This window comes from Triplophysa dalaica, chromosome 17 (genome assembly GCF_015846415.1).
Source record: "Triplophysa dalaica isolate WHDGS20190420 chromosome 17, ASM1584641v1, whole genome shotgun sequence".
Classification (NCBI taxonomy): Eukaryota; Metazoa; Chordata; class Actinopteri; order Cypriniformes; family Nemacheilidae; genus Triplophysa; species Triplophysa dalaica.
In genome coordinates, this window is record NC_079558.1 from 20,977,148 (window position 1) to 20,991,215 (window position 14,068).

At 36.1% G+C, this 14,068-nt stretch overlaps 1 protein-coding gene and 1 long non-coding RNA gene across 3 annotated transcripts; both read right to left on the reverse strand.

Annotated features, from left to right (window-relative positions):
• Positions 1-489: 489 nt before the first annotated feature.
• On the reverse strand, positions 490-3,041 carry LOC130438819 (uncharacterized). The gene is made up of 8 exons (XR_008909378.1): positions 2,966-3,041; positions 1,962-2,022; positions 1,413-1,457; positions 1,272-1,333; positions 1,116-1,179; positions 999-1,031; positions 853-922; positions 490-774 (listed from the first exon to the last, which is right to left on the reverse strand). It is a non-coding gene; the product is annotated as an uncharacterized LOC130438819 (long non-coding RNA).
• A 1,530-nt stretch (positions 3,042-4,571) lies between these two features.
• On the reverse strand, positions 4,572-13,223 carry LOC130438813 (uncharacterized). 2 transcript variants are annotated; one of them, XM_056771005.1, is made up of 7 exons: positions 12,923-13,223; positions 11,004-11,071; positions 10,424-10,566; positions 6,631-6,710; positions 5,864-6,163; positions 5,769-5,786; positions 4,572-5,646 (listed from the first exon to the last, which is right to left on the reverse strand). In XM_056771005.1, the coding sequence occupies exons 4-7, from the start codon at positions 6,698-6,700 to the stop codon at positions 5,384-5,386; spliced, it is 651 nt and encodes a 216-aa protein (XP_056626983.1). In that variant the 5' UTR covers positions 6,701-6,710; positions 10,424-10,566; positions 11,004-11,071; positions 12,923-13,223; the 3' UTR covers positions 4,572-5,383. The 2 variants fall into 2 exon arrangements, with proteins under 2 accessions (XP_056626983.1, XP_056626981.1); XM_056771003.1 differs by lacking the exons at positions 10,424-10,566; positions 11,004-11,071; positions 12,923-13,223 and adding an exon at positions 6,969-8,119.
• Positions 13,224-14,068: the final 845 nt, after the last annotated feature.

The window sequence follows — 14,068 nt, forward strand, 5'->3', positions numbered from 1 at the left end:
TATTTTGTCCTGTCCTTGTTACCTGATGGTGGGTTCTTTTGTTTGGTCCTTTATTAAAATCTTGTTTGTTAACCCTTTACCGATGCCTGTACTTGGGTTCTTCCATAATCGTGACGCTTTCTTCCGTATATTCAGAATTTCAAACGGCATGCCATAAACTAGGCATAACCAACCTACAGTAGGTATAATAACTTCTGTTGGATTTCGTTAATGTTTTACAGCATTATCAAAGTGCAGTGTGACCAATAGCATCTGTCTGCAGACGATATGCACTGTCACGTATTTTTCCGGCCTAAAAATATAAACAAACATACATATATACATAAATGACTCATTCTACAATAAACAGGTGCTTGTTAATCAATGGTTTAATGATAAAGTTTTATAATGTAGACATACTATATATATATATATATATATATATATATATATATAAGAGCAGGACAGTCACGTCTGCTTTTGCGAAATTGTGGCTTCCGTATAGTTAGACAACCCTGTTCAATTTTGTACTCGACAAAAGACTCTTAGATGCATTTTGTCCACCACATTCTCAAAAAATGTACGCATGCCCTGCATAAAAGTAAAAACAAACATCATAGGCTCTACACTATCATGTTCTATGACATCTGTACTGAAGAACTCTTCCAAGGCCTCTGCAGCTTCATCATCATCCTCCATGCACATTATAAGTGGAAGCTGAACTGATCCAAGAAGATCCCCAGAGTTCTCCAAGCACCACTGACTGGCAGTTTGTAAGATCCGTTATGACACGCTCTTAAGAAACAACAATGCAGAAGATGATAAATAAAAATATGCTGAACAATAATGGCCACAACCTCTAACAAAACCTACTTTTCGAGGAGACTGAACCACCTGCTTCTCCGATGCAAACTCACAGATGAAAAGATTGGTTTCATCTACCCTAAAAAGCAAATATTAATTTTAGTTACCTTTAGGACTACGTTTTTAAGGTTACTGGTACTTTCCTGAGGAGTTACCTGAGAAGTTACCTGTCCGTCAAAAGGCTCTTCCTGTTAGTGAAAATACAGCACAAGTTTACCAAGTTAGTCATGACAACATGCCATTTTAACCTTATGATTAGTATATGCTTTTACCTGAGAGATTTTTTCCAACTTCCTTTTTTGCATCCTAACAGGCTGCTGAAGGCTTTGGACTTCTCTGTGTAGTGGGCAAACAATTTTCCATGACAGGAAAATTAATATTGAATGTTAGATAATTCCTTTCTCATAAAAGCTTTAAATATTCCATACCGGTCCAGTCCAAAGTTCTCCATTAACATGACGCACCACCATTTCCTCAATTCTGTCATGTCCTGTTGCTCAAAACATAAAAGTCAATGCCCTTTGTCTCAAAAAAGTCTCAAAGTTATTGAAAACTGAACTAAAACTTACAATTGTGTAGTCAAATGGGGCATCAAGCACAATGTACAATGCAGACTATAAATGAAAGAGACGTCAGTATTATGGCAAAACAATATAATATTAACTACAAACATAATGTACATCTTATCATCAACATAAACACACCACAGTCAGTGCCATATAAATGTACTTAGGACCCTTAAATATAATGAAAGGAGGGAATAAGCAAAATTTCATAGAAAGATAGATAACTTAAAGAGATGGATGGATGGGAATGATAAATGGATGATACGATACGATTTAGATAGATCGATAGATAGATAGATAGATAGATAGATAGATAGATAGATAGATAGATAGATAGATAGATAGATAGATAGATAGATAGATAGATAGATACATAGATAGATAGATAGATAGATAGATAGATAGATAGATAGATACATAGATAGATAGATAGATAGATAGATAGATAGATAGATAGATAGATAGATAGATAGATAGATAGATAGATAGATAGATAGATAGATAGATAGATTTGAATAGACAGACGGCTATATGGATGGATAGATAGCCAACCTGCAAATAAAGGCCTGTTTTTTCACTCCATTTTACGGGTGTTATCCTATGTGCAATGCCCCTGTCAAAAATGCAAAAAATAAATACGTAAATAATAATTGCTGTTCAGAAATATAAGGCTGTACAAGCTTATGTACTGTAGGCACAAGGTTATTGAATATATAAATAATCTGAATATTTACTCTCTCCGTATCTATCTCTAATGTATTTATCATATCATTATTTACATACAAACATATAAAAACATACATATACCCAAGTTTTGGCGTAAGAACAACCTTTCCGCAGACATCAATATCTACAACATGTGTCTTAAATGGGGGTCTGTTTACAGATACTCCGGACACTTATAATCTCTGAGAACAGAGTTTTTTTGTTTGAAATAAAACATAATTTATTATACAAAGAAACGTGAAGCATTTAAGAAAGAATACAAGGGAAGTTGTTCATTTTGTAAAAATAAGTCGTGAATAAATCGCATCGTGAGCTGAGTTAATCGTTACATACCTATATTTTATAGACTTCAACGTCATATTAAATAATGTTGAGTAACACATTGTCTAAAAAATAATTGTATAGTGCAGGTCACCAACAAACTGTCCTGTAAGTTTTCAGAACAACGCTACAAAATGAATTTAGATAACGTTAGTTCTTCACTAAATTACTGTATGAAGAACAGGTATCGTTCCCCAAGTAGGCTATCATGCGATATGATGCGATATATCTGTTATCATTGACTATAAATTCGTTTTCGAAAACATTATCTTATATATTAAAACAATACTTTTACATCTATCTAATACTGTATGAATGAAATCAATATACTTACAACATTCTATGATAATGTTAAAGAACGTTTTCGATTACATTTGTCAAATAATTCATAATAACACTTTTACTTCGACTTAATCTTGTTCAAATTGAATATAATTAAAACAATACTTTTACTTCGACTTAATATTGTATGAGAATAAATAAATTGAATATTGAATAAATATACTTACAATTGTCCTGTAGGTGCATTTATTTCACACACGTGACTGACAGTGCATGTGCTGGAGTGGGCTGCTGTGACAGTGCATCTGGCCACTGCCTTCTCAGTGTGACGCGAACATCCGGATTGCCAAATACTTTCATTTTTGCACAAACGACACCGTGACCATTTGATTTCAAAGTCCTTGAGTTTGTGTTCTTGTCACGCCAAACCACAACTGTCTACATAACTATCAAAAACATCTTTAAAGGAAGTCGAAGGACATTGAAAAAGACTAAACAGTAAGTTTTTAATAATTTTCCTGTAGGATTAATACATTTTCCTGTAGCTCAGTGGTAACAGCATGGTTGTGGGTTCGATCCCAGGGGATTGAACATCAGCTCTTGTCTTTTTAAAACAAGTGTTTTAACAACTGTAGATCACTCACTTTTAATTCCTATTTTTCAACAGATGTCAGGTTGGCAAAACATAGACCAGGAAGTAGGTGAAGATTGGTGGGAACGGGCATACAAGTTGTTTCTTGCGGGTGATCCAAAACAGACTATTTGCGGCCATTCTGAGTTATATATGAGAAATGATGATTGGAACGATTATGGATTTAACCGTAACACTCATGTTCCTGCAGCCGGGAAATTCCATGATGTTTATAAAAGAGCGATTTTGGTGGTTATTTCGAGAAAAAGAATGATGGAATGGGGAAACTGGAAGAGCATATCCTCACATGATCGACCAGAAGTACCGGATCTGCACGAAACTGACAAGAGACTCATAAACTGTCTCATTGATCTGATGTATAGAGAGGACGGCAGCCCTAGAGTAATTATTAAATAAGTTAAACAATACTGATCAGAAATGTGAGTCAGAACTTAATGTAATTTGCGTTAGTTGGCTTATTTGGGATAGTCTTATGACTTTTTTAATAAAGTTTTTATTTTCGAAAGATCAAGCGTCTTTGTTTTTGATCTGCAATTATATACAGCATCTGATGTATGTCCAGTATTGTGCATGTCTGATGTATATGTCTGCAACAAACATCCACTCAAAAAGGTGAAAACTGTTAAATAAAAGTAAAAAATAGTATGAATAAAACATTTATCCAGGTTTAAACCAGCCTTTATGACTAGTTTCATATTAGGAAGCAGTGTGCTCATGTGCATTAATTTCCATTACTGGTAGGCTCTTTCAGCCGAAACACATACCATTGCTTACCAATCTCATAGCACATCATAATGTGGGTCTGTCTTTAAAGATCTAATATAGTTTTTATTTCCGGTGTCTTTACCTGACTGTTGATCTCTACTGAACTTGCAACAACAATATTCAGAAAAACACTGATTCTAAATCACTGACTGAAGGCCCATTATTAAATTATTATCTGTTTCAATCCTAATAGATAGTATTGGATAGGTGTTTATAATAGCAGTGCATGTGGACATTAACATAGATAGCTCAGTATTTTTAAGTATACTAGGGTTGAGGTGTTTTGCAGGACATCAGAGTACGATCCAGTACCTTCCAGATAGAGCTCAAGCTGACAGAACCCTGTTCCTCACCTGACAGCGACCGCAGGTGTCAACAACTCAAGAGTCTGTGGAAAGAAGGAAATCAGTCAGCTGTAGTAAATACAATACACCTTTATTTATATAGCACGGTTTAAAACAACCGAAGTTGACCAAAGTGCTTTACAACATGCTATAAGACAATAAAAGACAAGTAATAAATAGGCACAAAAAAATCCACAAGACATAAACAAAGCATAGATATACCCAAGCTGCTTTTACGTGTGTGCATCAATTACCCCTTCTGAGGTTTGTTCAACATGTGCAGGTAGTAGACAGCAGTGAACACAGATGGTGTTTTATTGGTTCTCAGGTGCCAGATAACATCAAACAAATAAAATCCAATATAATTCACATCATATCCATTAAAGCTGTTACCATTTAGGCCAAATATTGTGTTTTGAGCAGGGTTCTAATGTTTTTTTCAGCAGGGAAATCTTGTTCTATAAATATTACTACTGTAATACGTTTGCTGGGTTTATACGGTAAATCAACCTTATGACAAATCTTTATTCATTTCATTACAAAATACAAACTCTGTCAAAAAAACAGCTTTAAGATACAGTTTTGGAAAGTAAAAAAAGACTGAAACCTCTGATGCAGTGGAACAGAAGTAGGTTTTCAATGTATTGCACCTCAAGTGCGCGATCTAGTGGTCATAGGTTTCAAACCAAAAATCAATTCTCCTTTAAATGGACATATTTGGGACATACCTGAAAGAGAAAACCCCAACAAACACGAAAGTTTATCTGAGCATGCACAAGGGCTTCAAAACAGACATTGACACAGCGTTTTTTTTTGTTGCAAAAGTTGTTGTATTATTGGATTTATGGGTAATTGTTCAATAAAGGAGATGGTGGTCTAGTGGGTTAAACCACTGAACTGGTAATCAAAAGGTTGCTGGTTCGATCCCAGCAGCCACCACCAGTGTGTCCTTGAGCAAGACACTTTACTCCATGTTGCTCCAGGGGGATTGTCCCTGTAATAAGTGCACTGTAAGTCGCTTTGGCGTTCTGGTTTCTTATGAGAAGCAATCCCAAAATGTAGATGACGCAACAGATTATGGCAGCAATGATGACAACAATCCATGTTTGGACAGGAGTTTCCTTTGTAGGATCATCCTTTGGTCCACCTGTTAACAGATTTAATTAACAAACTAAAATGAAATATTAAAGGGACATGATTTGCCATTACTGACAGCAGGACTCAGGCTGACATGATTCAGTGATCTGTAAGTATTGAATGAGTTAATACCTGTGTCATCAACAGATTCTGTAAACAGATAACAAAATGTGTTAATAGATTTGAAAACTTCATTAAAAACTGTGTTAGAAACATTGAAACCGTACCCGTTATGTTCACAGTGAATCCTGCTGTTTTGTTCCCACATCTGGTGTGTAAAATGAACTTGAATGTTGATGTCATGACTTCATTGGCAATGTAAGGACACGGCAAGCTGGTAAACTGTAGACATGGATCATTTCCAAAATCCTTTCTAAAGTCCTCTTTACAGATCGTTGTGTCTGGTGTGTTTATAATCTTGAACATCATCATGCAGCATGTTTTGTTGAGATAAGAGACGTCACAGTTAAGAGTCGACTCTTTTCCCACACGTCCGGTCACATTTCTGCAGGTTATATTGAAGCCATCTGCCAAAAGAACAGATTAGATTTAATGTTCGTTATAGCAACTAAACAATTGTAATCTTTATAAATGAGATTTATCTTATAATTGACAAATGCACTGAAATGAGGACGTCAATCAGGTGACATATCAACATCAACATCCAGCATCACTGTCATCTAATGTCATTTTAATAAAAGTTTTTCTTTCTTTGAAGTCTTTCTTTCTTTATGATCCATAACTGCATCATGTTAACTAAATTTCACACCGAATCACATTTAACGTGTTCGGACGAATCATTACTCACGTCTGAGTCTGTACAAACTCTTGAGAGTCTACAAGAAGCCAAGGGATTTTCCACTTATTATTTATTTACTTTATGAATGAAGCGTTTCACACACGACCAGCAAAATGACAGTTTTCATACACTTTATCTGTTAAGTATGAATTTAACGGCAGGGTTTCCATGAATACATAAACATCATTATATTACCATCAGCTCCACAGGCAGATGTGAAGGTCCAAACCAGCAGAACCAGAAGCACAACACAGCCAGCACACATGATCCTGATCCTGTGGTGAAACATCATTCTTACTGCAGTTGGAATCAATTCATATGAAATGTTAACTACACAGATACAGGGTTATACTGAACATATATACTGTATCCATTATGACTTACATCCTATGAAACTGATACAAAATATATTCAAGAACTTTGAGAAACAAAATAAAACTACTAGTCATTCATTCAGAAGATTTCATGTTAGTAAAAGTAAATTAAATGATTGTTCTGTAGTTTGGTTAAAGTATAGAGCAGTAAACACTTACTGTCTTCAGTCTGTTGAGATTCAAGATCACACTGAACTCTTTACAGGACACACGAGTATTTAACACAATGACTCATGTAGTTTTGGCTCTGATTCCAAACGTAGTACGTCAACACAGAGGGACCTTCCCGAAAAATCAAAATAGCCACTTCAGATATCACTTTCGTTAAACTTATCTTATCTGTACGCAAATCGGTTTGCTCAAGCATGAACACAAGCTGAGTTTTTCCAAAAGAACAGTGGATCGTGAATCCAATTAATTTCAAATTATATTCAGTCAATGTCCTGTATCAGCAGTTCTGCTGGGCTTAAACACTTTATGGTAACATTCATGAAGTTCATTTTGATAAAAAGCAAGTGCCATGTGATATCCAGTGTTTTGAAGCAGGACCAGCAGAGAACCGCTGACCACTTTAAACAATTGCGACCCTGGACTTTAAATCGCACGGGTATTGAACCAATAGCCAACAATACATTGTATGGGGGAAAATATGCGTTTTAATACCAAACATCATCAGGATATTAAGTAAAGATCACGTTACATGAAGATATTTAATAAGTTTCCTACCAGTAATATATCAAAACGTAATGTTTGTCAGTGGATGCAGCTAACTTTGTATATCGAACAAATATTGTCATATCCTAAAAAAATCTAAAACTTTTTCGTTCAGATGATTTATAAATCTCAATAAAAAAGACACTTATGGCTGTCTTTGTGGTCCAGGCAGGTGCGGGTGGCACTGGGGAGTCAGGACAGGGTGAGACATGACCCCCTATAGATTCTGATCCATCCTCCTCACTCTCCCGTTGAAAGGCGACAAACATCAGTAAATATGAGGATTCATTCAGGTTTCCTCTGTGTAGGTTCAGTGGCAGACAGGTCTGTAACGGACCTCACAATAAAGAGGAAAAACGTTTTTAAGACAATACCTATAATTTAAACATTATATAAGTTTTATGCATCGAGTTCAATCACCCACGGTTCTGGTATGACTTCACCAGGGCCAATGACAAATGCAGATCACAACACTACCCTATAGTGGTCACTCAGAGCACAGCATCCCCCCCCCCCACACACTCCCCATAGGAGTTAAACACACAATATTCACTTCACTCAGCGAGTTCAATTGCCTTGTACGCTTAGTACAGGACCATTGTAACCGTTGCATATAAACTCTAAAAACAAACAATCATTCACACACATCATACAAATAATGTTTAAAATACGGCACTTCCCCGATCTCCTCCAACGAACGAGACCCTATCCTGGATTCTGGGAGGATGTACATCCCGGTTGTCCTTTCACTAAATAGCTATATTCGTTGCCGGACAGACCCTATTGGCCTCGAGCAACACACAGCCGGTCTTTTTCCATCTTTTCTCTCACATCAGGTCTCTTAAATGTCCTCACCCCCAGGTGAAATTAATCACCCTCACTAGATTCTCAAGAGCTGGTGGACCAAGCCAACCACCACCACCCCTAGTACACCCAGGACCCCAAGCTCATACACTGCTTCAGAATCGGGTCTGGGCTGACGCACATTATCTCCCGGTCGCCATGACTTTGTACCCACGTTCTCATTCACGTTATTCTGTTGATGAAAACTAAATGAGTGAGATAAAAACAGCTTGGTCCCCCTAGTTAAAAAATCACATCTGCGCCCCTGGGTACAGGCTCATAATTTTAAACATTACAGTAAAAATTACACATGTTTGTACAGATGTTGAAAACTTGAAGACCTTCATGAGAAACAGTAAGGTTTTATAAACTAACGATGTATTATACAATAGACTTTTTGATCGGTATACAAATCTCTATTCATTATATAAGATGAAATTCCTATCAATTAATATACTGTTACCAACAATGCCATGTACCGTATATGTTATCAAATAAATTCAAGACCCAGTTTGATGGGAAACACACATTCACAAACATGAAATGTAGAGAAAGAAATATCTTATAAATGTTGCTTCAGTTTCCTCGTCTGTGCGTCTTAACATCATGTCTATACAGGACAAAAACTGAAGTTAAAAACTTCTATTACTGTTCCAGGAGAACTAAAAGCAAAATTTTATGTATATATAAATATACTGTATGTGCAATGATCAATATTAAAGTAAATATACAATGACGATAACATTCACAGAAATGCAATGGATATTTTAGAGGTTTTAAGGACTCATGATCCAACATGAGCATCATATGAAATGCATGAATCCACTTCTCTCTTGTTGCGTTACACAGTTTGTGTATTTGAACATTCAGTCATGTTGTTGTCACTCAAACCCTTATTAAAATCTCTCTGAAATCCACAAGTGTTGAAAGTGAAGTTATACTTCTTGAGAATGATTCCTATTACGATCAAGCAGACTATGACAGGAACGATGAATGTTGCTGAAAAACATGTGACATGTTTGTGATATTTATGATGCTGTTTATTATGATTTGGTTAGAAGAGCTTAACTGTAAAGATTCAAATGTCCAATAATCAGAATGAATGTGCTTCATTAACTTTGATTGTAATGTAATTATTCATATAATTTTTTTTTTAATTAAACATTATACAGCTTATTACTTCAATGAATACCTCTATGGACAGCAGTCTCTGTGTGACGTTTCAGTGCAGAACCTGTCAAGATTTTAAAACCATTATTTAAATTTATTTGTCCCAGTATGATTTAAGTAGAGCCTCATGTGTGCTTTAAAGTCACCATCGAATCAAAACCAAAAAAAAGTGTTTTACACAGTGTTGCAGTAATTATTATAAATGAACATTTTAAATTTGTTTGCGATCTTTAATCAAAAACGTTAAGCCCCTCTCCCCCTCTCAACAACAACTCTTCACCACATGACGTCAGCGACAAAAAAGAGGTAACACTATGCTCACTGTCCATTGGCCAAGCGTTTGCAGACCTCCCCTCCAGGCCAACTTACAACAAACCAATCAAAGAGGGAAAGGCAAAATAAGCCCCGCCCTACTATTTTCCAAATTTCAGAAGCGTTTCACTCGGATATACGTCACGATATGCAAACGAAGTCAATCGGAACTTCCGTTTCGTGGTGACTTAAAGGGAAAAGGGAAGTATTTCAAAATAAAAGTATTCTCAATCATTTAAAAGCAGGGCAAAATACAAACCGTCTCTTAACTTGTGGACGCCCAAGTTCACTGTGAGTCAAATCAAACTTCAAACTTAAAAAATAAATTGTATTTATTGTTTATTAAACGTTCGGGGAATAAACAAAGGAATATTGAGATTATAACCCGATTGAGGATCATTTTGTGGGGCAGTTTGACCTTTATGGGCTTCTGTACACAGATTAAACTGTTCATTGATTCTAGATAGATGTGCAATTGCAACGATTTATTAAGTAATAAAACATGTACATGCTGTTGTACCTGTTATGTTAACAGTGAATTCTGTTTTGTGTCCAGGTGTGGTTTGTATAAAGACCTTGAATATTGTCACGACTTCATTGGCAGTGTAAGCACATGATATGCTGGTCAACTGTCTCTAACTCCTCTCTACAGATTTCTGTGTCTTCGTCCTTCATAAACTACGTCCAGTCACATCTTCACAGGTCATGTTTAGGGAATCTGCAAAACATAGAAGACAATTTTATATTTAATTTTATATATTACTAGTCTACAGGTATATACAGTATATCATTTTCAGGAATGAAGTCAAAAGAAATGTTTTAATACAAAACCTAACAAACATTTTGACTGACTCCAGACCAGCTGTTGCTGTCAACCAGTAGTAAAGTACAGTAGCTCCTCCTTCTCTCTTTTTATAGACCCCAGGCTTGTCTACATGATTCATCTAAATCTGTATCGAATCGCACATTGACTTCATTCACACATTCAGTCTTAACACACATGAGGATGACTTCAGACCGGATATCTATGAGGTCATGAGACTTAAGAGGAAGGAAAGCTGTCAGGTCAAAGTACTTCCACTCTTTGTTCGTGAACAGAAGGGATTTTTGGAGCACATTCACAGAGCAGAAGATGTTAATAAATCTGAGAAGTACCATTAGCAGCTGTGAAGGCTCAAAGCAGCAGGAGCACTAGAACACTATCAGCACACATGATCCAACTCCTGCAGAAAGATGGATGAACATGAATTAATGTCAAACTTGAGTTGCTTAACTCAACTTCAGTTCAGTTTATTTATTTTTTGTCCCCTCAGGGAACGGAAGTTTTCAGCGAGCTCACACACACATACAGAATCAGAGTTGGCATACAAAATATCAATACATGCACACACGATTTGTAGATTTGTCCAGACCAGCTGGCTGAAAAATAAGTGCAATTTAAAAATGTATTTGCTTGGGGAATGAAAGAAAATTTGGACCTGTTTTTCATACACCGTGGGACACAATACCATCAGCCGGATGGCAGCAATTCAAAAGCACGGTATATAGGATGTCTTTTGTCCTTAAAAATATTTGTAGCTTTATTTAACACTCAATCTGTACTCGGTAATGAAATCCCCAGCAATCTACTTGTCAAAGTCACATTCTGACATAGAAATTTCTTCTGTAACTCAGAAGCATTGCCACACCAGCAAATTAAACCAAATGTCATAACACTCTGAATAAAAGCACCATAAAAAATCAATAACATTTGATGGCGGACATTGAACAGGATTCATTTCTTAAAGTAATACTAAAGACTAAAGCAGTATTGTCTGCAAATTTAATAATTTGTTTGTTTTTTTAAAGAACTTGAACAAGAATTTGTGAATAAGATAAAGATTAAAAGAGATAACACACGGGGTGATCCAATCAAAGTAATCATTTGATCAGAAACAGATCCTCAAACTTAACCTGCTGGGTTCTGGAACTCAGAGAGTAAGTCACTCTTGTAAACAACTTACTAGTGAAAAAAGTAAGAGTGAAAATTCTCTTTTCCAAAATACCAGCTAATATATTCAAGATGTAATTAAAGGCAGATGACAAGTCCAAAAATAGATTTTATCATGAGACTTTGGTTTCTCTAAATGTCAATGCAGCGAATGCAGAACAGATTGAATCCCCCAGTACACATACTGCAGATGTTTGTCTATGAACATCTGTCTTTGAATTGGCCTCTGTATAACTGTCACCAGGGGCGTAGCAAGCTTTTCAAAAGTGCGGGGGATGGATGTGTTTTGTTTGTAAACAATGAAAACCTTGAACGTAATGACAGAAAGGTACAAAAGGTATAACATACAAGATATAAAAAGCTTCCCATTTAAATGTGTGATACTAGTAAAGTATAAAAACACATTCGGAACACACAGAAAATAAGTCAAAACTCTGTTGTGAAAATACACAACCTTGCTAATGAATCAGAAAAACTTTAATAATCACAGGGGGGAAGACAGTGGAAAGCTTGATAGTGACATTGGTCTGACAGGACTGTGACCGCTAAAGTTTGCTTACTTGCACCTTAAAAAGGGGAGATATAAAAAAACGCCCACGCAAAGCTTTTTCTCTGGTGGTATAAATAATGTAACAATTTTCTGTTTTTAAACATTAAAATAATATACACTTTTCGTTCATAGTTCTTCAACAGGTACAATCAAACATAATAGGTAAGTATCCACAAAAGTATTCAGCTAAACAAAAAAAGCAATGTTCAAAATATCAAAATCAATAAACCCATAAATACAGTGCTTAACAAGGACAATTTGTCCCTCCTCCTCGTCAATTCCCTGCCTTCTTCATCACAGTTACTTTATACATTGCATGCCACATAAATAACCCAATTTAGCTATTTCTGAACAATATCCCAATTTCCAATTAGCATTAGTCTAAAAACTAAATATAATTCAGAAAACACTCGACATATCAACAAAACATAAACAGAACATCTCCCCAAACACATATCAAGGTTATTTAAAAACTTTGAAAGCATAAACACTCATTCAAAGTCGCTGGAAAAGAAAGACGTAAATAACCATTACCGTTCCCGCCTCTTCAGCACGAGCTAACCGATAAATCTAACACACCAAGAGAGGCGGGACTTAAGGCAGAACAGCCAATCATCATCCGGTCACACTCAAAGCCGGTGTTCTGATTGAGTGGGAGGGGAGAGGAGAGGAAGCAGCCGCATCGAGCGCAGACACAGAGCGGACAGAGAAACGCTGGAGTGACTGCTGTAAGGCGTTTTGTAAAAACTGCTGAAAAACTGCAAAAAAAGTGCGGGTGTTTAACCCTTTCACCGGGAAAAGTGTGGGTGTTAAAACACCCACATCCCCCACGGTTGCGACGCCCCTGACTGTCACGCACTGATGCTGGCACCTCTGTTCGCCACCTGAGAGCGCCATTCCACTCTGTGAATAAAAGAATATTTCATTTACAGTATTTCTGGATTGCTAACACAAAGTTAATCAAACAATTCACCATTTTCTGACAACTATAAACACATTCTCAGAACAATACACCAACTTGTACAAACCCCACACACAAACCTCCTCAATTTACAAAGGTTTAACCATGTTCTCATTCAGAAAACACAACACACTGAAGTGTCAAGATGTAAACTCAAATAGCACACATTTATCCATCAGTAAACATTCAGTGGTAAAACTGATGACAAACCAATCAGAATCTCAGGATAATATCAATAGGAGCAGAGGAAGTTGTGCATTCTAGAATTATATACTAGGCTTTTATACTACTTACTGTAAACATACAGTATTATCACACTACACACTTTTTATGAGAAATTTCTCCATTCTGTATCCAGTAAACTGTAGCACGTAGCACACACAAATTTGTGATTGTGAAGCTTACAAATGTGCATTTGTAGCTTTTTTTACCTATTGCCTATTTTTGCAGAAAATTGTATACTTTTACCATAATTCATTTTTTATTTTTTACATTGACAAATGCCTTAACTGTATTGTTTCCTTAATCTTCTCTTTAAGTGGCTTTGGATGAAAGCATCTGCTAAATTCCTGAATGTAAATGTTATTTGTGCAGTTGTGTACTGTATTGTGTTGCATGACCAGTTTTTTTCTTAAAGCTCATTCTTGCATTCTTGCAGCCCAAGACCATTGGCTTTGTTACATCTGGGTACAGTGGGGCAAAAAAGTATTTAGTCAGCC

Coding starts and splice junctions, on each gene's coding strand:
- LOC130438813 (XM_056771005.1), bottom strand. CDS start 6,700: ATGTGTGCTGGCTGTGTTGTGCTTCTGGTTCTGCTGGTTTGGACCTTC. Junction 6,164..6,630: donor ATCTGCCTGTGGAGCTGATG/GTAATATAATGA, acceptor TTCTTTTGGCAG/ATGGCTTCAATATAACCTGC.